The 22,255-nt window shown below is 43.3% G+C and overlaps 4 protein-coding genes across 4 annotated transcripts; all 4 read right to left on the bottom strand.

Annotated features, from left to right (window-relative positions):
- Positions 1-4,772: 4,772 nt before the first annotated feature.
- CCR75_003754 (uncharacterized protein) lies at positions 4,773-6,828 on the bottom strand. Its single transcript, XM_067961847.1, has 2 exons — positions 5,608-6,828; positions 4,773-5,543 (listed from the first exon to the last, which is right to left on the bottom strand). The coding sequence occupies exons 1-2, from the start codon at positions 6,753-6,755 to the stop codon at positions 4,925-4,927; spliced, it is 1,767 nt and encodes a 588-aa protein (XP_067818185.1). The 5' UTR covers positions 6,756-6,828; the 3' UTR covers positions 4,773-4,924.
- Positions 6,829-7,996: 1,168 nt separating this feature from the next.
- CCR75_003753 (uncharacterized protein) lies at positions 7,997-8,389 on the bottom strand (the record flags this gene model as incomplete). Its single annotated transcript, XM_067961846.1, has 1 exon — positions 7,997-8,389. The coding sequence occupies one exon, from the start codon at positions 8,387-8,389 to the stop codon at positions 7,997-7,999; it is 393 nt and encodes a 130-aa protein (XP_067818162.1).
- An 8,410-nt stretch (positions 8,390-16,799) lies between these two features.
- Positions 16,800-18,855, bottom strand: CCR75_003752 (uncharacterized protein). Its single transcript, XM_067961845.1, has 2 exons — positions 17,635-18,855; positions 16,800-17,570 (listed from the first exon to the last, which is right to left on the bottom strand). The coding sequence occupies exons 1-2, from the start codon at positions 18,780-18,782 to the stop codon at positions 16,952-16,954; spliced, it is 1,767 nt and encodes a 588-aa protein (XP_067818371.1). The 5' UTR covers positions 18,783-18,855; the 3' UTR covers positions 16,800-16,951.
- A 1,168-nt stretch (positions 18,856-20,023) lies between these two features.
- Positions 20,024-20,416, bottom strand: CCR75_003751 (uncharacterized protein; the record flags this gene model as incomplete). The annotated part of the gene is made up of 1 exon (XM_067961844.1): positions 20,024-20,416. The coding sequence occupies one exon, from the start codon at positions 20,414-20,416 to the stop codon at positions 20,024-20,026; it is 393 nt and encodes a 130-aa protein (XP_067818382.1).
- Positions 20,417-22,255: the final 1,839 nt, after the last annotated feature.

Below are 22,255 nucleotides of genomic sequence, written 5' to 3'. Positions count from 1 at the left end.
AATGTCGCCCGCCAGGCGTACATTCATGCCTCAATCCACTCGACCTCTTCGAGTGGTGGACCATCGGCGCTGCCTGTGCATTAACACAGCCACCGCCAGTCACTAGAGGGCCGTAGGCTCAAATATGTTGAGCGCGACATCCCTCCAACGAGGATGACGGTGCGTCTAGCGACAGGCGCATCGATAACAGTAATGAAACGCGTAGTGAAATTTCACTACACGTTAAGAGATTTACAGTATGATGATGATTTCATCGTACTGGATTTGGATGACACATTTGATGTCATCCTAGGTTTACCTTGGCTCAGAAAATACGAGCCAAGGATCAGCTGGCAGCATCGATCCGTAAAGATGCCTGCCACTTGTTCATCAGATGGCCATCTGTTGAACGTCTTGGAGCGTCCACAAGCGTGTGGATGTACTACGAGTGAGTGCGATGACCTCACTTGTAGTACGGTCGTTAGTACAACTGCACAAGATCATAGTGTGATTACCAATCACTCTGTGGAGTCAGCTGCCGACGAATAAAGGTATTCGACGCTCCGCAGTCCACTAGAGCTAAAAGTGACAAATGATTTGTCACTAAGTGACAAATCATTTGTCACTTTTAACTTCAAGGTGATGAGGGATACATCATCACCAGGTGCAGAGACACATAATGATTATGTGTCTGGAGCAACTTTAGTCAAGAGATTTGAAAATTCTCTTGAGGTTGCTCGATCAGTAGGGCGTTGCGCCCCTACTGACCCCGATTGTTTTTTGGCGGTCCGCATCGCTGTTGCGATTTCGCAACAACGTCGGACCCGCGACCGTTGCCCTTTTTGGCATATGGTCCACAATTACGTTCAGTACCTATCGGTGCTGGGCGTGGGGGCACTACACTGATGAGCGTAGTATCCCAATTTTTGGCAACGATGGCATTTCTGCAACCGCTTATTGCTCGAAAAGCGAGGTCTCTCGCTTTCGACGTAAGAAAGGTCCATGGGTTCTGGACCTCCTAACTCGTGTCGTCTTGGAGGACGATATGATGACGAACTAGCTTGAGCCTGTCTCAAGCTAAAGTCCTCCTGTTCCGCAACGGATATTGCTTCTTCAAGCGTATCCAGTTCCAAGCGAAACAGGTGGGTCTTTACGGGACCATCCGTAAGACCTTGCATGAGCACCGTAATCAACGTGTGTTCATGAACTGGGTTATTAGTTTTACAACTCGCAGGAGTCGTATGTGCTGGGCATATGCGTGAACATCACGCTTGCCTTGCTTGAGTTTCAGAAGCTCTGAACGAGCTCTGAACTCAGCGCTTGGCGGTTCAAACGTCTGTTTGAGCCGGGCTTTAAAAGCCTCTAGCGACCCAAAGACGTATGGGTCGCACAACTTAAGGCCTAGTGCCCAAGTTTTGGCACGACCTGCCAAATTTGATTGAGCGAATGCGACTTGTATTTGCTCGGCGACGATATGACGTGCCCTTATGGCATCGTCCAACTCGAGAAACCATCTCCAGAGGGAGTCTTCTTCGACTCCCCTAAACTTAGAGATGTCAATCTTTAAGGTTTCGGGACGACGCGTTTGCGTCATCCCAGGTACAGAGGTCCGTACCTATTGTAACCTCAACAGTTCTGCCTGTTGAGAGCCTTGCTGATTCAGCAAGGCTACTTTTTCCTTCATCTCGTCAAGTTGGTGCTTCACGTCACTTCACGTACACTAGTACGTACAGAGGAAGGCTTTCTTTAAATACTTGCTGTAAAGAGGGTCAATTAAAAACTGTATTAATATAATTAAGTTCTTCTTGTCTATCTACTTAATACTAACTCAATTATAAACTAATACAAAACATGTAATAAAGTATTATCTGTCTTTCTCTTTGCGCGCGTCCAGCGCTGACTGGACCGCGGAGAAAGTTAATATAATGGTCTATATACTACCAATGTATAATTTTAAAGAATATTACCATGGAAAGTAATATTCTCCAAATATTATCTACTTTTTAGATAATATAGTAATCAACAACTTTAAGTGATAATTTCATGTAACGATACTCAACCCTCCCTTAAACGACAAGCACTCTGATTGTCTTTGGGAAGAGTGGTCACTATAAGACCACTTTATTAAAAACGATGTTGATTGGTCAGGAAGATCGTTTTTAATTCTATCATACGGTTAACAAGTCATGCGGTATGCAAATAGTGCGGCGCCTTCGGCTGCGGTTCATGTAGCCGCGTGCGACGCATTATTGTCTCTTGCGGCAGACGTTTCGTCTGCCGGAAGCGTGCTTTGCTGTATGTAGCGAATCCAAACAAATTTACTGCCGCTGAATTTCTTATCCAATATCACGAAGAACGAGGGGACAAAATCTTACTGTTCACCACTTCTTATGCCTAAGCAGAAATTAAGATTAATAAGCTATAGTTATTGACTAAGCCAAATATACTGCGAATTAAAGTTTACTTCTTTATGCCTCTGACTTTAGGAGCGAGGTAGCTCCGCTCTTAATGGTTAAGATTTCATAATATTACTACGTAAAGTAATATTCTCCATATATTCTCTACCTCTAAAAGCCAGTGGACAATCGTGTGCGCCGCAGTTCCATCGAACTTGGGCGGGTCCATCCGAATGGGCCTCGGCTGATGCGGCCGGGCAGAGAGCATCTCAACAGTCCTGTTGAGAGCCTCGTCAAAAAAAATATTTGAAAAATTTTGAAAAATTTTCTTTAAAAGGTGGAAGTCCTGTAAAGTAGTTACTTGTTTGCGACTGCAATAGTTCTGTGGTCAAAAATAAGAAACGACTTTTTTAATTGTTATTAAATAGTGGCATTGAGTAAGGCAGTGACTTGCTTAGACTTCGGATTTTCTGAAGTCGTTGATAAGAAATTGTGTTTCCTGAATAGCGACATTAGGAATGGTAGTGATTATTTAAATAATAAACGGCCAATCTCAATGAGAAAGGTAGTGATTTGTTTGAAATAAGAAACGGTCCATTTCAATTGTTTTTGAATAACCGCGTTAAGGAAGATTGTTACTTATTTGCGACTGCAGTAGTTCTGGAGCCAAAAATAAGAAACATTCATTCTGAGTTGTTAATTAGAAAGCGGCATTGAGGATGGCAGTGACTTGTTTGCGACTGCAGTAGTTCTGGAGTCAAGAATAAGAAACGGCCTACCTCTACTGTTTTTTTGAATAACTGCGTTAAGAAAGATAGTGACTTGATTGCGACTGCAAAAGATCTGTAGTTAAAAGTAAGAAACATTTATTCTGAATTCTTAATTCGAAAGCAGTAACGAGGATGGTAGTGACTTGTTTGCGACTGCAGAGAAGGCGTGAGCGAACGCCGCTCTTTTTTCTCCTCCTCTCATTGAGAGTGACTTTCCAAGTCCACCATTCCCTCATCGTCGAGGAAGGTGCTAAGAGTCTGACTCACGCTTGATTGTCATTAGTTAAAGGAATGAAAAACACAACCGAATGGTTAGCTGTTTAGGTTCCAACCTCAAAGAGGAAATGAAGCGAATGTTGTCACTCGGTGTCAACAGTCTGATGGGGGAGGGTGTAATGGGCACACATCGGTTGGAGAACCGTTGTTGTGGTGCATTTACTTTATGGGTAAAATACATTATTATCTAATTTTAAAATAGCTAGTTACTTAAATCCCATTTATTATGGGTAACAAATGTGGTCGCCGCCAGATATAAATCTCGCGGCCAAAATCTATTTTTAATTAGATAGGGTAGGGTTTTTAGATATAAAATAATTAAATAAAGTGCAGTTCCCCTTTTGAACTTTAGGCGTTAAGTGCCTTTCTAAGGCTTGCGCATTGATCTGCACAATCTGCCACCCTCCTGTTACTTTACGCACGCAGACGGTCAGAGAGCTATGTTAAGAGGTTGAATCCCTCACATATTTCACAGCTAAGCGATCGGCAAAAGAATTGTCGATCACCCGTATTTCGTGAAATAAGCTTCCTTTTAAATTTAAACCTAAAATAAAAAAAACAAATGTTGTATGAACTTGGCGATGGCTGAATGGAGGGTATCTCTGTCCAAATTGGACAGCATTGCCAAGATTACATCGTTTTCTACGGTCGAACTCATTCGTTCGACCGCACTCCTTTCTATGTCACTTAGAAAGGAGTAGCTTTCACGGGAAACGTGATGCGTATTCCCACTATCATCTAACATGTCCATGTTAGATGTTTGAAATGTGGTCCTTGGACGGACTACAAAGTGCTACCAGGTGTATCGGGGCACTACGACTGCTGCAGTACAAGTCCACTTCGCACTGCTTCAGTTGCGAGTGGTGCCTTACGTTATTTCACGTACATTAGTACGTGCAGAGGAAGACTTCTCTTTAAGGTAACTAGCTCAAGGAGGCTTAAAATGAAAACTGTATTAATACAATTAAGTATCTCTTCCATCTATCTTGTAAATGCTAACTTAATTATAAACTAATACTAAACATGCAATAGAATTCTTACTTGTCTTATCTCTATCTCTTTTTTGTTTATCTCTACAGCTGATTAGTCTGCGAAATAAATAGATATAATGGTATATACCTATTTATGGATAAGAATTCTGAACATTACTATTAAAAGTAACATCCTTCGAACATTATCTACCTTTTAGATAATATATTAATTAATAGCCTTTAAGTGTTAATTTCATGTTGCGATACACCCCGTTACATGGACGCTTTGCCATCACCATGATAATTTATATTGGCGATGGAGATGGCTTTGGTAGTATGAAAACGATGATCCTTTTCAGCTAATCAGGAGTCGAAATCGATATTTCTGTTGCAATGTGATTCAATACTATTATGTTTTACTAAGCTTATGACGTATTTTAGTAAATCAAGTATTCTGCGTGCTGCAGAAATGATTATCAGACCATTACGTGTCCATTTATCAAAACTGCAATATTTTGTCAATCTTCCAAAATTAACGTTGACGTTTTCTCCAATTGCTAGGCTCGTACACTGGAGCGTCAATCTTTGGCAGAGCAGGTTTCCCTAATATCAAATCAGCCGCTTTTTCTGCAATCATAATGACAGCTGCGTTTGTGTTGCCACTCACAATATTTGGCATAATGGACGCGTCGACAACACGAAGTCCTTCGATTCCGTGGACACGAGTCTGCGGGTCAACAACCGAGTTCTCGTCAATTCCCATGCGCGCAGTACACGCCACGTGATATGCAGGTCCTGCATATTTACGAACCCACGCGTCAATTTGGTCGTCTGACTGTACCGTGTCTTTGGGAGAAATTCCCTTGCCTCTAAAGTCTTCAAATGCACTTTGCGCAAAGATTTCACGCATGAGCTTGACGCTTTCTCGAAGTGAAGTTCGATTTTCTTCTTGAGCTAAATACTTTGGATCTATGCGGGGATAATCACGAGAATTGGCGCTGCGTAGCCGTAGTGTGCCATTCTTTGAGCCTCGTAACAGACAAATGTATCCAGTCATCGCGTGGCCAATGTCTTCGCGTAGTTGAGAACGTAGATCTACAGCGCAAGGACTGAATATAATCTGCAGGTCTGGCTGGTGTTTTTCCGAAGCACTGATGGCAGCATGAAAAGTTAGCTTTTACAATCAACGTCATTTAGCGAACTCGAGTGACGTACGTTCGTATGAAGCCACCTACTTCGCAGTGGGAAGACGCACCCGGTCCAGTCTTTGACGTTGCCCACTCGTACGCAATCTTAAGAACATTGTGGGGGTATCGTTTCGATGCACGGTAGAGAGTCAGAGGCTGTTTGCACGCAATTTGCATATGAACACCAATATGATCTTCCATGTGATTTCCGACGGCTGGCAAGTGATGGACAATCGGCACTTGAAGTTGCTTTAAATGATCGCCATCGCCAATTCCTGAGAGCATAAGCAGTTGAGGACTGTTAATGGCTCCTCCCGAAAGAATCACTTCATTGGTCGTTGATATGTTTGAAACGACTTTGGTTCGACTATCTTCGATCTCAACACCAATTGCTTTTTCGCCACTAAACAGCACTTTATTAACATACGTTTCAGTCATTACAGTCAAGTTTGCGCGATGTAGCACTGGGTGCAAATAAGCTGCGGAGGTGCTCCATCGTTGGCCATTGTGGATAGTCAAGTCGTGCCATCCGAAACCTTCCTGTTGATACCCATTCAGATCATCTGTGAATGGGTATCCTGCTTCGACGCCAGCGTCAAGGAATGCTTGAAACAGTGGCTGATCTTTTTGTGTATTCCTTACGACGTGGAGCGGACCATTACCACCATGGTAGGCATCAGCACCAAGCTTGTGGTTTTCGGACCGCTTAAAGTAGGGCAAGCAGTCCGCATAGCTCCACCCTTCCGCCCCTTTTGTCTGCCACTCATCGTAATCTTTTGCATGACCTCTACAGTATATCATGGCGTTAAGAGACGATGATCCGCCTAGGACACGCCCACCCGGATACCTCATTCTTCGGTTATTCAGAAATTCTTGTGGCTCAGTAGCATAATTCCAATTGTATCTATCATTCGCGAGGTTGAAAGGAACAGCGGCTGGCATTTTTATGAGGAAAGAGTCCCAGCGATCGCGATCACTGGGCCCGGCCTCTAGCAACAGGACATTTTTGCTATTGTCGACACTTAGCCTATTGGCGAGCACACAACCAGCAGAACCAGCCCCAACAATAATGTAATCGTATTCTTTTAAGGTCGAATAGTCACGCGAAGATAAGGAAATGAAGCCAGAGCGGCCAAACACAACAACTTTGCTACTGCGCAATGTCTGGCGAAGCATCGGGCGGTTTTAAGCTTGATGTGCTTGTGTCACGTGTTTGCAATCTGAATCAAATATAACACGTATCATTTCTCATCAACCGAGATGATTTCTTCACATTTCCAAAACATTAATTGATGCGACATTCTTCTAGCGTTCCAGAAACGTTCCTTGTGTGATTTACAAGCTCTAATTCAATTTCCACGCAATTTCGAAGGATGTCGATCAGTTCCTTTTATTAGCGTGATGGTGTGAGACAGCAATAGCTGGCTTGCTTGTCAGTGTCGCAAATTTTATACAAGCTGCCGCGTATGCAGCAGGTTGTGGCGGGCGCGTTACCACAGAAGATGACTCTTAATGCTTGAAGACGGACGATACAAGCAAAGTAGATTAAATTAGCTCATCAAAACCGTATCGGTTTGTAAAGCCACCTAGCCACCACCGCCCGGTCTAACCATACTGATATCACCTGTTTAAATTCCCATACTAATATCACCTGTCTCTATTTAATTTCCTATACTAAAGTTGTCTAATTTGGCTCGACTTTTTATAGCAATGGCAAAGAGAAACCATTGTTGGAGAACGTATCAAAATACACCTTTTCTTCAGATACATTGTATACAAGAAAGTCAAAAATACGGCCTACACACGACGATTAACATTTTTTTTAAAGCCTTTCGATTTTGAAATAAGTCATAATATCAGGCTAGTCGTCGGAGGAGATGGAGAAGAGCAGAACGCTTAGAACAGCTAGTGAAATCATGCAATGTCGAAATTGGTCTATTTTAGTTTTTATTGTTCATCAGACTTTTCAATGGCATTTCTCGAGCATGATCAAGCACTATTCTAAGACTTTTGCTCATTCGATTTATCTTAAAAATTGACGCTAAAGCGCTATGATTTGCTGCGTTGAGCTATAAAACGTAAATGACGTGAGCATTAACTGTTGACTGGTTAACAATTAAAATTGCTTGAGACAAAGCGTCAAGGAGACAATGTCATAAACGCTAAAACGAAGTAATTGATGGCATTATATTATCTTTATCAAGTAAAGCGCTTGCACAATGAAAAGCGGCAAAATTCTTATCAGTGATAGCGCGGCAAGCTCACAGCAGCACAGCCTCTGCTAGCATTGACCAAATCACATTATAACTGCGCTTTCCAAAGAAATAAAAAAAACGTGATTGAAAACATACACACATGAATAAAATTCTGACCAATTTGCCAAATCAAACTTGTCCTTTGCCAGGATTGAAAAAGCTCTAATGATGATTATTGTAGTATCGTTTGTATCGAATATACCTATTATAGCTTGGGTTCTGGGCAGCAGAGGCTGGGTCCATGGTACCGAATGAGTCGGTGTATACCTCACCAGGCGTCTTGCCAATCAAACGCCAGAGCTTAAAGTACACAGTATCCATGTAGGAGTCTTCGCCAATGTCCGCTTCGTCTTGCATGGTTCCACTTTGGTTGGAGCCGACGCTGACGCGCAAAAGCCGCGAATTGGAGACGGCACCATAATCTTCCTTGAGGTAGCGAGTTGTTGAAGTTATTACCAAAAGTTTATCATGTTCGCCATCCTTTTCAACCGAAATGGTCTCCCGACTTGCACAGATTGTGGCTGCAATCATAAAAATGACGAGAACAAAGCGCATTACAATGTCTTACTTATGATTTTGATGGCGAAAGCTGAACTGATCGTTTCTGCTGACATTTCGGAAAACAGAAGTTTCCTCACATATGCTAATTATCTTTCCCCCTAAGATTTATTTCCAGCAATCGCGCGCAGTTTTGGTCGTTCACATGCGGTGTATTGCAAAATAGTACAGCTACCAACGCCCACATGGAACGTCTTTTTTAGCCAATATTACTGTGCTATAGGCGCAGAAAACTGTCCCAAACATAAGTATTATTTCCTACAAGAGGAATAAAAAATATTATTTCCAATGAGAGAAAATAAATAAATAAATAAGTACAAAATTATTATCTTCATTAATTTTGACTTAGTTCCAATAATACCAAATTTGGTATTATGGATGCAATAAGACTTTAGCTCCATTGATTGATTTAAGTCTAAATCAATTCGGCCAATCGTTCCAAGACATGATTGTTGTAACGGGCTAAAGTTGCCCTAATGTATACAGCCTTCGTTAAGTACACTTGATGTACTTAAGGGGATGGTCAATTACTTAAATAAAGTAATTAGACCTGCCACTCGGGTGTGATTTACATGTGTGACCAACCCTTGTGTATGTGATGCACATAGATGCATTTACATTAGGAGGGATGACGCCTAGCGTCATCCGTTACGCGAGATATCTAGAAAGATATGCTCGCAATACATATTAGTGCTATCTATAGAGATGCCATTTTGATTGGTAAAATTAGACACTTATATTTAATGCGAATAAATATAAATCAGTCTGAAAACTACTTCCTACTAAGTAAGTGCGCGCGATGAGCCGGATTACCGCTCCCGTGACGACTTTACTAGAGTACTTAGTGCGTTGGTGAGGTCGCTAACGCGCCCACCACAGCTGCCTCACTGCACGCAAGAGAAGCTGGTTTAACCACTTCCTCGCTGTGCTAGCTTGCTAATTACTTGCATAAGTATTACAAAACTTATACTGAGCGAACTAAACCATATTCTGATCTGGTCGGGTGACAGTTCAAGAAACTGTCGTGGGTGTGTGTCTAAGTAGAGCGTGGCCGTATTACGACGTGCCCGCTACAATTGTGCGGTGCGCAAGGAGGCGCCATACTAAGTAAGATATTAATATAATAAGTTAGTAGATAGAAGATAGTTACGTAGGTATTTAAATTTATTAGTATAGTATACGTGAAGTTCGAGGCACCGAACCTTCACTGTAATCAGTGTAAGGTCAACTAGTACTTACCAGTACTAGTGAAAGGTAACCCGTTACACCTGGTTGCACTGTGTAGTCCTTTCAGCGACCTACGCAAGTTCCAACCAACATGTCCACGTTGGATAAAGAACGAATGAGGTTGCCGGCCTCTCAAGAAGGCTATCACGCCACGCGTGAGGGTTTTACTCATTTGAGTGACCTTGAATTGAGAGCAATTGAACGAATGAGAGCGATCGAACAAATGAGTTCGATCGTAGGCGGGCCAGCCGTTGGTGCTATGCTGTTCAGTCCGGGCAGAGATGAACAGCATGCGGCCATTGCCGAGTTCATTCAACACGAACTCGACGGGGCCCAAGAGAAAGAGGCCTTGATTATACAGCAAGGCTCTCAACACACAGAGGTGTCAAGAGAACAGGGTGCTCAGCAGTTGGAACTGTTGAGACAGCAGCATGTATATGCTGCTAATGGGTCGACGCTTCCGCGTCGACTCGAAAGCTTCAAGATAGAAATATCTAAGTTTAAGGCAGTCGAGGGCGACCCTCTTTTGAGATGGTTCGTCGAACTAGACGATGCCATAGAAGCTTGTCGTATCAGTGATGATGCGACGAAAGTGAAATTTGGCATGTCCAACTTAGCCGGACGTGCCAGATCTTGGGGCTCAAGCTCCACGACCCATTAGTCTTTAGGTCGTAAGAGGTCTTTAAGACCCGGCTCAATCAAGTATTTGAGCCACCACGTGCTGAATTAGGGCAAGGGTGACATGCACGCTTAAGCCCAACATACACGATACCTGGTCAATTGTATTGTTATTCATTAGATTGATGAACAAACACAGGTAAGTGTGTTAACTAAAGGTCTTGCAGACGGACCTGTTAAGACGCACGTCGCTCAACCAAGTGATCTCTATGGCGGAACATGGCAACTTTAGCCTGAACAGGCTTTTCTCCACTCGGGTGCATATCGTCCACCGAGACGACAAGAAAACGGACTTCCAGAACCCATGGATATCTCGTATGTAGAGAGCAAAAAAAACTCGCGCTTCAAGTTACAAAAATGTAATCGTTGTCAAAAGACAGTCCACTACGCCTATGAGTACAATGCCCCAAGGTCGTGCCTAAGAGCACTGAGCGAAAAGACCGACCTCTCGCTAGGAACAGGGGAGGACGCGGATCTGACGCTGTTGCGAAATCGCAACGGCGAGGCGGATCGTAAGAAAATGGTCGGGGTCAGTAGGTGCGGAGCGGCCACACTGATCCAGCAACATCAAAAGAATTTACAGGCCTTTGGACGAAAGTTGCTCCTCACACACAACCATTGTGTGTAACTGCCCCATAGGATGAGATTAACCTCATCACCTAGAAAATAAAAGTGTCAAAAAGGTTGCCACTAAAGTCCCTAGTCGATTATGGGGCGTCGAACAAATCTATTCGATGCAAATCGCTAGAAGATCGCAGACCTAAATTAATTGAGCGTGATATCCCTTTAACGAGGGTGATAGTGCGCCTTGCAAGAGGCGCATCTATAACCGCAAAGAAACGCGCAGTTGGTATCCAATATACGTTAAAGGGTAAAGAGTATGAAAATTATTCCATCGTACAAGATTTGGATGACAAATTTGATGTCATCCTTGGATTACCATGGCTCGGAAAGAACGAGCCATCTATAAATTGGCAGCATTAAGTCGTGACTATGCTTGTCTCCTGTTCATCAGATAGAAACTGATGAACGTCTTGGAAGTCCACAAGCGTGTGGATGTCCTACGAGTGAGTGCGATGGCCTCACTTGTGGGTCGTTGTTTCATGACTGCACGAGACCTCAGTGTGATTGTGGAGTTAGATCCCGACGGCTTGCACAAGTACAGGCACCGTCAAAGGTCCACTATTGTGACGTGGACATAGTTACCGACGGCTGTGTTCAAGCACAGGCAGCGTCAAATTTCGACCACTCGAATAAGTTGAGTGGTACGAAACAAGGATGATTGCTTGAAAAGCAACACCCAAGCGCCCGTCTATAAGAGCAGTGCGAAAGTCCTAGATCGACTGGAGAGTCGATCGTAGAGGATCTCGCTGTTGTAGCGCAACCACAACTAGAGGCAGTTGGAGAGGATACTCCCCAAAACGTTTGTGTGGGAATAAGTACCCAGAATCTGTGGTCAAAGGTTCCCAGGTACCTTCGGAGATAGTTCCAAAAAGGATATTCAGACATTAAAATTCATAGTAAACAATGGATCAAGTGTAGGCGCTTCGACGCTTATACACTTGATCTAATACCGCATCCGAAGATAACTTCGGAGATGACTCAATTGCCAACGCTTGAAACGAAGCGGCTCTTGCGCGATCTTCATAGTGGCAAAGTCAAGCAGATTTGCGTACTTGTCACACATGACAACAACGTGGCCGATATTCGGTCGGTAATAGTATTTCCTGAGAACGAACGGATCCTGAGTAGCTCATCGATGGACGAAAGTGTCCTTGATGTGAAGACTCGGATTGAACGTTTTACGTTTCAATTCTGGGAATCTTTGAAGACAAATCCTCTATATAAAGATTTAACAGAATTTAAGGATGTCTTTCCTAATTTAGTACCTGCGAGTTGCCTAAGGATAAAGGCACTCATACACGAAATCGACCTAATCCCAGGTTCGTATACTGTGTCATGAAGCAACGGCCGTTGCCTCATGAACAAGTATATCGATCAACAAATTCTTTGCCGATCGTTTAGAAGCGGGTCATGTGAGGGAATCATCTCCCCCACATAGCTATCCGATGTTCTGTGTGTGTAAAGCATTAGGAGGAAGGCAGTGTGCATGTACTGAATAAATTGAACGCTGCAACGATACGGCTCAAACGCCGATACCACGAAAAGACGTAATCATTGATGGTATGTCAAAGAGCATTTTCGTTTCGTCAATGGATGTGATGGTTGGATTGTATCAAATCCTTATGCGTGAACAAGATATCTCGTTCACAGCATAGGCACCCCCTATGCTATGAGAGTGGCCAGTCATGCCAAAGGGACTTAGTAATGCCCCTGCGACATTTATCAGATGTGTAACCAATCTGTTGAGATCGGTGGGGGAGTTCGCACCAAGTTATTTTGATGATGTCTTCGTCCATAGCAGAGCCATGAATGGAAAGTCGGACGTTGAAGTACATCGTACCCACGCCGAAAGATTCGTACACTTATGCGTAAGCACAAGTTGTATGCAAATCTCAAGAAGTGTATATTCGATGCAAGCGAAATACCACTTCTTGTGTACATTGTGGGTAAACACGGTGTGCGCCCGGATCCGGAAAATATCAAGGCGATTGCCGATTGGCCTGAGCCAGTCGATGTAAAGGGACTTCGAAATTTCCTCGGCTCAGCAGCGTATACTCACGCAATTATGCCGAAATGACAGTACATTTTTCTACTTTACTGAAGAAAAATGCTAAGTAGTCATGGAATGCTGATTGTCAGCCTTTTTTAGGGTATCAGGCAAACTTGATGCAGTGACCAATCCTGGTGATTGCGGACCAAGACCGACCTTCTCATGTGGTCTGTGACGCAGCGACTTTGCAATCGGCTGTGCGTTTATGCAATACAATACAGACGGCGCAGAGCGCGTCGTCTGTTATCAATCGCGCCAACTTCAAGCAGCTGAACGGACCTATCCAGTGGATGACAAGAAATTCCTTACCACGAAAACACACTGGCTAAGTTTAGGGTCTATCGCTTGGGAGATGGACCGTTTAGTGTATATAGGGACCACGCGTCTTTACGCGCGGCCGTAAACAGTCCACACCTCTCGCAAAGAATGGCGAGATGGTTGTCTTTCTTCGCAGAGTAAAACTTCTCCGTGGGTTATAAACCAGAACGACTTTACGTCGTCACTGGTGCCCTTTCGCGCCAACTCGATTTTGAGCCGGCTGCGCAAGCGATCAGTGAGCATAAGGCCACTGTTGCAACAATAAGTGTTCCGTCTTTAACAATACCCGACGACGTTAGAAGAGCTTATTAAGAAGATAAGGCTCTTAAAGGGTTGATAGATTACCTTAAGAATCCATCCCAGCAATCCTTAGAAGAATTGTCGAAGTTGGATCGATCCTCAACAGATCGATACACGAACGCAATGAGTCAATGTATTAAGTATTTTTTTGCTGGCGCCACCCAAAACGATTTGCGTTTACGCATCATGTATGAGTGCCACGATGCACCAATAAGTGGGCATCGTGGACGTGAGAAAACCTATATCACCATAAGTCGCGACTTCTACTGGCCTGCTTGCAAAATTTGCCAACGGGTGAAGTCCAGTGCTTCATATCGGGCTCCGTTACAACCTCTGCCTGTTCCGGCAGAGTGTTGGCAGTCCGTATCTATGGACTTTGTCTTCGGATTCCCGAAGACCTCACAAGAATAATGGTTTTCTTGTTTTTGTTGATAGTTTTAGCAAGATGGTTCATCTTGCTGTCGTCCCGGAGTCGACCACAGCCAAAGGCTGTGCTCGTGTCTTGATTGACACGATATTCCGACTCCATGGGTTATCCCGCGAACCGGTCTCAGATCGAGACCCTAAATTCACGGCAGAATTTTTGGCAAAATATGTTCAAATCACTTGGAACAGTTGAAAATGTCAACACCTGGACATCCTGAACAGATGGTCAGAAGGAGCGTGCAAAGCCGTATCCTCGGAGAAATACTTCGCAGATACGTCCACCTTCTTAGAGTTGGAGCGAGTTCTTGTCGATGGTAGAATTTGCCATCAACAGTCCCAGTGCATGCTTCTACAAAGCATACACCATTGTTTCGAGAATGGCTTACGCCACCTAAGTATACCCACCCACCTTGTTTGAGGGTGGCTCTTATTCAAAAAGGTAGGGACCCGCCCGAGCACAGAATTTTCTAGCAGCATTACGAGGCTTCTTCTGATTCCAGATTACAGCGGAACGGTCTAGGGCATCAGCCAAAGCCTTATGGTCTCGGAACCGAGTATGATTCTCATGAACCAGACGATCCACGCTTTCCTCCAAGGAAGAGATCTTCGGACGAGCTGTCACCGGCTCTTTTTGAAGGGATTGATATGTCTATTCGTTCGCCAGTTGATCAGTCGCAACCTGCGCACAATTTATCAATTCGTCACGAGAAACGTTTCCAACCGTCACCGCTAACTCGCGGCGACGGAACCGCTCGTGATCAATGTCCTTCCTCAAATAAATAAAGGGTGTGATCCAAATCACGATGTCCTTTTGGGTTCGTCAGACGAGGCGAACCCGATTTTTCCTCCCGCTCCACATCCATTGACGGATTCGAGTGGTGAGAAGCGTTTTGACGAGACCCATCCTCCTCGACAGATGGTCCATCGGAGAACGAGCGCTTCCCGCGCTCGTAAAAGGCTTCGAGGTTCTCAATCCCTTGACGCATCTCGTAAGAGATGAGCGTCCTCCAATGAGGATCTTTAAGAGAATATGCTTCCTTAGGGGGGCATGACCTACACCCTTAAAATAGCATGGACATGAGTTTTCCCACGAAAGACAAATTATCCCTGCCTATCTAGATATTTAGTGCAACTTATAGCGTGCACCGACTACGGTCCGTTTTTCGAACCGTTCACAGAAAGCATTTAGCTTGTCAAGCCAAACCTCACGGCCTATGTTCTTCACATTCTGTACAAAGGCTGCTCAAGCTTGGAATAAAGGCTTGACATCCTTTGCCCGCTTACAAAAGTACAACCGATGCCGGAAAAGGTATTCGATGAAAAATTTCGTTCATCCTCACCACGCTTATGAAGCCTGGATGAGTCGAATAACGGAATATGATATCGATCGTTGGTCATATTAGACGAACAAATTAGGCATCCCTTAGTAGGCAACCAAGGCCTCTTCTCAGGAGCAAACCGCAACGTATTGCGGTCCCTTCCCTGTTGGTTCATGCTGATTGTAATGTGAATTTGGCCCTTGGAGCGATTCCTAGAGACACTCCATTCCTGGTGATGCAAACAAGCACAACCAGGCAGCACTCTTCCCTTCCCGACCAATAAGTTCCTGTTGACGCATACTTACGTCACCAGAGTGATCATCTTCCACGGGGGGACTCGCCCGAGCACAGCCATTTCATCGTATTCAATTAAGTGGTGTTATAATGACCACTCTATCCAATGACAGTCAGACTGATTTTCGTTTAAGGGGGGCTACGGGGTGTATCGTCACATGAAATAACACTTAAAAGTTGTTAATTAATATATTATCTAAAAGGTAGATAATATTTAGACAAATTACTTTACATGGTAATATTCTGATTCATTGGTAGATATAGACCATGATATCTACTTTCTCCACGGTCCAGTCAGCGCTGGACGCGCGCAAAGAGAGAGACAGATAAGACTTTATTACATGTTTTGTATTAATTTATAATTAAGTTAGTATTAAATAGATAGAAACGGAAGAGCTAACTAATATAAAATACAGTTTTATATAAACCTCTTCAAAGCAAGTATTTTAAAGAGAGTTTTACTCTGCACATACTAGTATACGTGAAATGACGTGAGGCACCGCTCACACTGAGGCAGTGCGAAGTGGACTTGTACTGAAGCAGTACAAGTCAGTAGTGCCCCGTTACATTTTCTCTTTTCGAAGCCTTGGTCTAGACCCTCAAAGTGCTACCAGGTGTAACGGGGCACTACGACTTGTACTGCTTCAGTACAAGTCCACTTCGCACTGCTTCAGTTGCGAGTGGTGCCTTACGTTATTTCACGTACATTAGTACGTGCAGAGGAAGACTTCTCTTTAAGGTAACTAGCTCAAGGAGGCTTAAAATGAAAACTGTATTAATACAATTAAGTATCTCTTCCATCTATCTTGTAAATGCTAACTTAATTATAAACTAATACTAAACATGCAATAGAATTCTTACTTGTCTTATCTCTATCTCTTTTTTGTTTATCTCTACAGCTGATTAGTCTGCGAAATAAATAGATATAATGGTATATACCTATTTATGGATAAGAATTCTGAACATTACTATTAAAAGTAACATCCTTCGAACATTATCTACCTTTTAGATAATATATTAATTAATAGCCTTTAAGTGTTAATTTCATGTTGCGATACACCCCGTTACATGGACGCTTTGCCATCACCATGATAATTTATATTGGCGATGGAGATGGCTTTGGTAGTATGAAAACGATGATCCTTTTCAGCTAATCAGGAGTCGAAATCGATATTTCTGTTGCAATGTGATTCAATACTATTATGTTTTACTAAGCTTATGACGTATTTTAGTAAATCAAGTATTCTGCGTGCTGCAGAAATGATTATCAGACCATTACGTGTCCATTTATCAAAACTGCAATATTTTGTCAATCTTCCAAAATTAACGTTGACGTTTTCTCCAATTGCTAGGCTCGTACACTGGAGCGTCAATCTTTGGCAGAGCAGGTTTCCCTAATATCAAATCAGCCGCTTTTTCTGCAATCATAATGACAGCTGCGTTTGTGTTGCCACTCACAATATTTGGCATAATGGACGCGTCGACAACACGAAGTCCTTCGATTCCGTGGACACGAGTCTGCGGGTCAACAACCGAGTTCTCGTCAATTCCCATGCGCGCAGTACACGCCACGTGATATGCAGGTCCTGCATATTTACGAACCCACGCGTCAATTTGGTCGTCTGACTGTACCGTGTCTTTGGGAGAAATTCCCTTGCCTCTAAAGTCTTCAAATGCACTTTGCGCAAAGATTTCACGCATGAGCTTGACGCTTTCTCGAAGTGAAGTTCGATTTTCTTCTTGAGCTAAATACTTTGGATCTATGCGGGGATAATCACGAGAATTGGCGCTGCGTAGCCGTAGTGTGCCATTCTTTGAGCCTCGTAACAGACAAATGTATCCAGTCATCGCGTGGCCAATGTCTTCGCGTAGTTGAGAACGTAGATCTACAGCGCAAGGACTGAATATAATCTGCAGGTCTGGCTGGTGTTTTTCCGAAGCACTGATGGCAGCATGAAAAGTTAGCTTTTACAATCAACGTCATTTAGCGAACTCGAGTGACGTACGTTCGTATGAAGCCACCTACTTCGCAGTGGGAAGACGCACCCGGTCCAGTCTTTGACGTTGCCCACTCGTACGCAATCTTAAGAACATTGTGGGGGTATCGTTTCGATGCACGGTAGAGAGTCAGAGGCTGTTTGCACGCAATTTGCATATGAACACCAATATGATCTTCCATGTGATTTCCGACGGCTGGCAAGTGATGGACAATCGGCACTTGAAGTTGCTTTAAATGATCGCCATCGCCAATTCCTGAGAGCATAAGCAGTTGAGGACTGTTAATGGCTCCTCCCGAAAGAATCACTTCATTGGTCGTTGATATGTTTGAAACGACTTTGGTTCGACTATCTTCGATCTCAACACCAATTGCTTTTTCGCCACTAAACAGCACTTTATTAACATACGTTTCAGTCATTACAGTCAAGTTTGCGCGATGTAGCACTGGGTGCAAATAAGCTGCGGAGGTGCTCCATCGTTGGCCATTGTGGATAGTCAAGTCGTGCCATCCGAAACCTTCCTGTTGATACCCATTCAGATCATCTGTGAATGGGTATCCTGCTTCGACGCCAGCGTCAAGGAATGCTTGAAACAGTGGCTGATCTTTTTGTGTATTCCTTACGACGTGGAGCGGACCATTACCACCACGGTAGGCATCAGCACCAAGCTTGTGGTTTTCGGACCGCTTAAAGTAGGGCAAGCAGTCCGCATAGCTCCACCCTTCCGCCCCTTTTGTCTGCCACTCATCGTAATCTTTTGCATGACCTCTACAGTAAATCATGGCGTTAAGAGACGATGATCCGCCTAGGACACGCCCACCCGGATACCTCATTCTTCGGTTATTCAGAAATTCTTGTGGCTCAGTAGCATAATTCCAATTGTATCTATCATTCGCGAGGTTGAAAGGAACAGCCGCTGGCATTTTTATGAGGAAAGAGTCCCAGCGATCGCGATCACTGGGCCCGGCCTCTAGCAACAGGACATTTTTGCTATTGTCGACACTTAGCCTATTGGCGAGCACACAACCAGCAGAACCAGCCCCAACAATAATGTAATCGTATTCTTTTAAGGTCGAATAGTCACGCGAAGATAAGGAAATGAAGCCAGAGCGGCCAAACACAACAACTTTGCTACTGCGCAATGTCTGGCGAAGCATCGGGCGGTTTTAAGCTTGATGTGCTTGTGTCACGTGTTTGCAATCTGAATCAAATATAACACGTATCATTTCTCATCAACCGAGATGATTTCTTCACATTTCCAAAACATTAATTGATGCGACATTCTTCTAGCGTTCCAGAAACGTTCCTTGTGTGATTTACAAGCTCTAATTCAATTTCCACGCAATTTCGAAGGATGTCGATCAGTTCCTTTTATTAGCGTGATGGTGTGAGACAGCAATAGCTGGCTTGCTTGTCAGTGTCGCAAATTTTATACAAGCTGCCGCGTATGCAGCAGGTTGTGGCGGGCGCGTTACCACAAAAGATGACTCTTAATGCTTGAAGACGGACGATACAAGCAAAGTAGATTAAATTAGCTCATCAAAACCGTATCGGTTTGTAAAGCCACCTAGCCACCACCGCCCGGTCTAACCATACTGATATCACCTGTTTAAATTCCCATACTAATATCACCTGTCTCTATTTAATTTCCTATACTAAAGTTGTCTAATTTGGCTCGACTTTTTATAGCAATGGCAAAGAGAAACCATTGTTGGAGAACGTATCAAAATACACCTTTTCTTCAGATACATTGTATACAAGAAAGTCAAAAATACGGCCTACACACGACGATTAACATTTTTTTTAAAGCTTTTCGATTTTGAAATAAGTCATAATATCAGGCTAGTCGTCGGAGGAGATGGAGAAGAGCAGAACGCTTAGAACAGCTAGTGAAATCATGCAATGTCGAAATTGGTCTATTTTAGTTTTTATTGTTCATCAGACTTTTCAATGGCATTTCTCGAGCATGATCAAGCACTATTCTAAGACTTTTGCTCATTCGATTTATCTTAAAAATTGACGCTAAAGCGCTATGATTTGCTGCGTTGAGCTATAAAACGTAAATGACGTGAGCATTAACTGTTGACTGGTTAACAATTAAAATTGCTTGAGACAAAGCGTCAAGGAGACAATGTCATAAACGCTAAAACGAAGTAATTGATGGCATTATATTATCTTTATCAAGTAAAGCGCTTGCACAATGAAAAGCGGCAAAATTCTTATCAGTGATAGCGCGGCAAGCTCACAGCAGCACAGCCTCTGCTAGCATTGACCAAATCACATTATAACTGCGCTTTCCAAAGAAATAAAAAAAACGTGATTGAAAACATACACACATGAATAAAATTCTGACCAATTTGCCAAATCAAACTTGTCCTTTGCCAGGATTGAAAAAGCTCTAATGATGATTATTGTAGTATCGTTTGTATCGAATATACCTATTATAGCTTGGGTTCTGGGCAGCAGAGGCTGGGTCCATGGTACCGAATGAGTCGGTGTATACCTCACCAGGCGTCTTGCCAATCAAACGCCAGAGCTTAAAGTACACAGTATCCATGTAGGAGTCTTCGCCAATGTCCGCTTCGTCTTGCATGGTTCCACTTTGGTTGGAGCCGACGCTGACGCGCAAAAGCCGCGAATTGGAGACGGCACCATAATCTTCCTTGAGGTAGCGAGTTGTTGAAGTTATTACCAAAAGTTTATCATGTTCGCCATCCTTTTCAACCGAAATGGTCTCCCGACTTGCACATATTGTGGCTGCAGTCATAAAAATGACGAGAACAAAGCGCATTATAATGTCTTACTTATGATTTTGATGGCGAAAGCTGAACTGATCGTTTCTGCTGACATTTCGGAAAACAGAAGTTTCCTCACATATGCTAATTATCTTTCCCCCTAAGATTTATTTCCAGCAATCGCGCGCAGTTTTGGTCGTTCACATGCGGTGTATTGCAAAATAGTACAGCTACCAACGCCCACATGGAACGTCTTTTTTAGCCAATATTACTGTGCTATAGGTGCAGAAAACTGTCCCAAACATAAGTATTATTTCCTACAAGAGGAATAAAAATATTATTTCCAATGAGAGAAAATAAATAAATAAATACAAAATTATTATCTTCATTAATTTTTGACTTAGTTCCAATAATACCAAATTTGGTATTATGGATGCAATAAGACATTAGCTCCATTGATTGATTTAAGTCTAAATCAACCCGGCCAATCGTTCCAAGACATGATTGTTGAAACGGGCTAAAGTTGCCCTAATGTACACAGCCTTCGTTAAGTACACTTGATGTACTTAAGGGGATGGTCAATTACCTAAATAAAGTAATTAGACCTGCCACTCGGGTGTGATTTACATTTGTGACCAACCCTCGTGTATGTGATGCACATAGATGCATTCACATTAGGAGGGATGACGCCTAGCGTCATCCGTTACGCGAGATATCTAGAAAGATATGCTCGCAATACATATTAGTGTTTTCGATAGAGACGCCATTTTGATTGGTAAAATTAGGCACTTATATTTAATGCGAATAAATATGAATCAGTCTGAAAACTACTTTCTACTAAGTAAGTGCGCGCGAGGAGCCGGATTACCGCTCCCGTGACGACTTTACTAGAGTACTTAGTGCGTTGGTGAGGTCGCTAACGCGCCCAGCACAACTGCCTCACTGCACGCAAGAGAAGCTGGTTTAACCACTTCCTCGCTGTGCTAGCTTGCTAATTACTTGCATAAGTATAACGAAAATTATACTGAGCGAACTAAACCATTCAATAAACTGTCGTGGGTGTGTGTCTAAGTAGAGCGTGGCCGTATTACGACGTGCCCGCTACAATCGTGCGGTGCGCAAGGAGGCGCCATACTAAGTAAGATATTAATATAATAAGTTAAGTAGATAGAAGATAGTTACGTAGGTATTTAAACATATTAGTATAGTTGAACTTTTGTGCTCTTGTGTACGTGAAGTTCGAGGCACCGAACCTTCACTGTAATCAGTGTAAGGTCAACTAGTTTTTACCAGTACTAGTGAAAGGTAACCCGTTACACCTGGTTGCACTTCGTAGTCCTTTCAGCGACCTACGCAAGTTCCATCCAACATGTCCACGTTGGATAAAGAACGAATGAGGTTGCCGGCCTCTCAAGAAGGCTATCACGCCACGCGTGAGGGTTTTACTCATTTGAGTGACCTTGAATTGAGAGCAATTGAACGAATGAGAGCGATCGAACAAATGAGTTCGATCGTAGGCGGGCCAGCCGTTGGCACCATACTGTACACATTTAAAAGAGATGAACAGCATGCGGCCTTTGCCGAGTTCATACATCACGAACTCAACCTTGCTTCACAAACAAGGCTCTCAACACGTGAAGGTGTTGAAAAAACAGGGTGCTCAACAATAAAAACTGTTGAGACAGCAGCATTTACATGCTGCTAGCGGGCCGACGCTTCTACAACGATCTGAAGCTTAAAAATCGAAACCTCTAAGTTTAAGGCAGTCGAAGGCAACTCCCTTTTAAGATGGTTTGTCAAGTTAGGCGACGCCACTAAAGCTCGCCGTATCAGAGATGATGCGACGAAAGTGAAATTTGGCATGTCCAACTTAGCCGGACGTGCCACATCTTGAG

Source organism: Bremia lactucae, linkage group LG6 (genome assembly GCF_004359215.1).
Source record: "Bremia lactucae strain SF5 linkage group LG6, whole genome shotgun sequence".
NCBI lineage: Eukaryota > Oomycota > Peronosporomycetes > Peronosporales > Peronosporaceae > Bremia > Bremia lactucae.
Note: the sequence above shows the minus strand (reverse complement) of the source record. Positions and strands in the feature narration are given on the sequence as shown.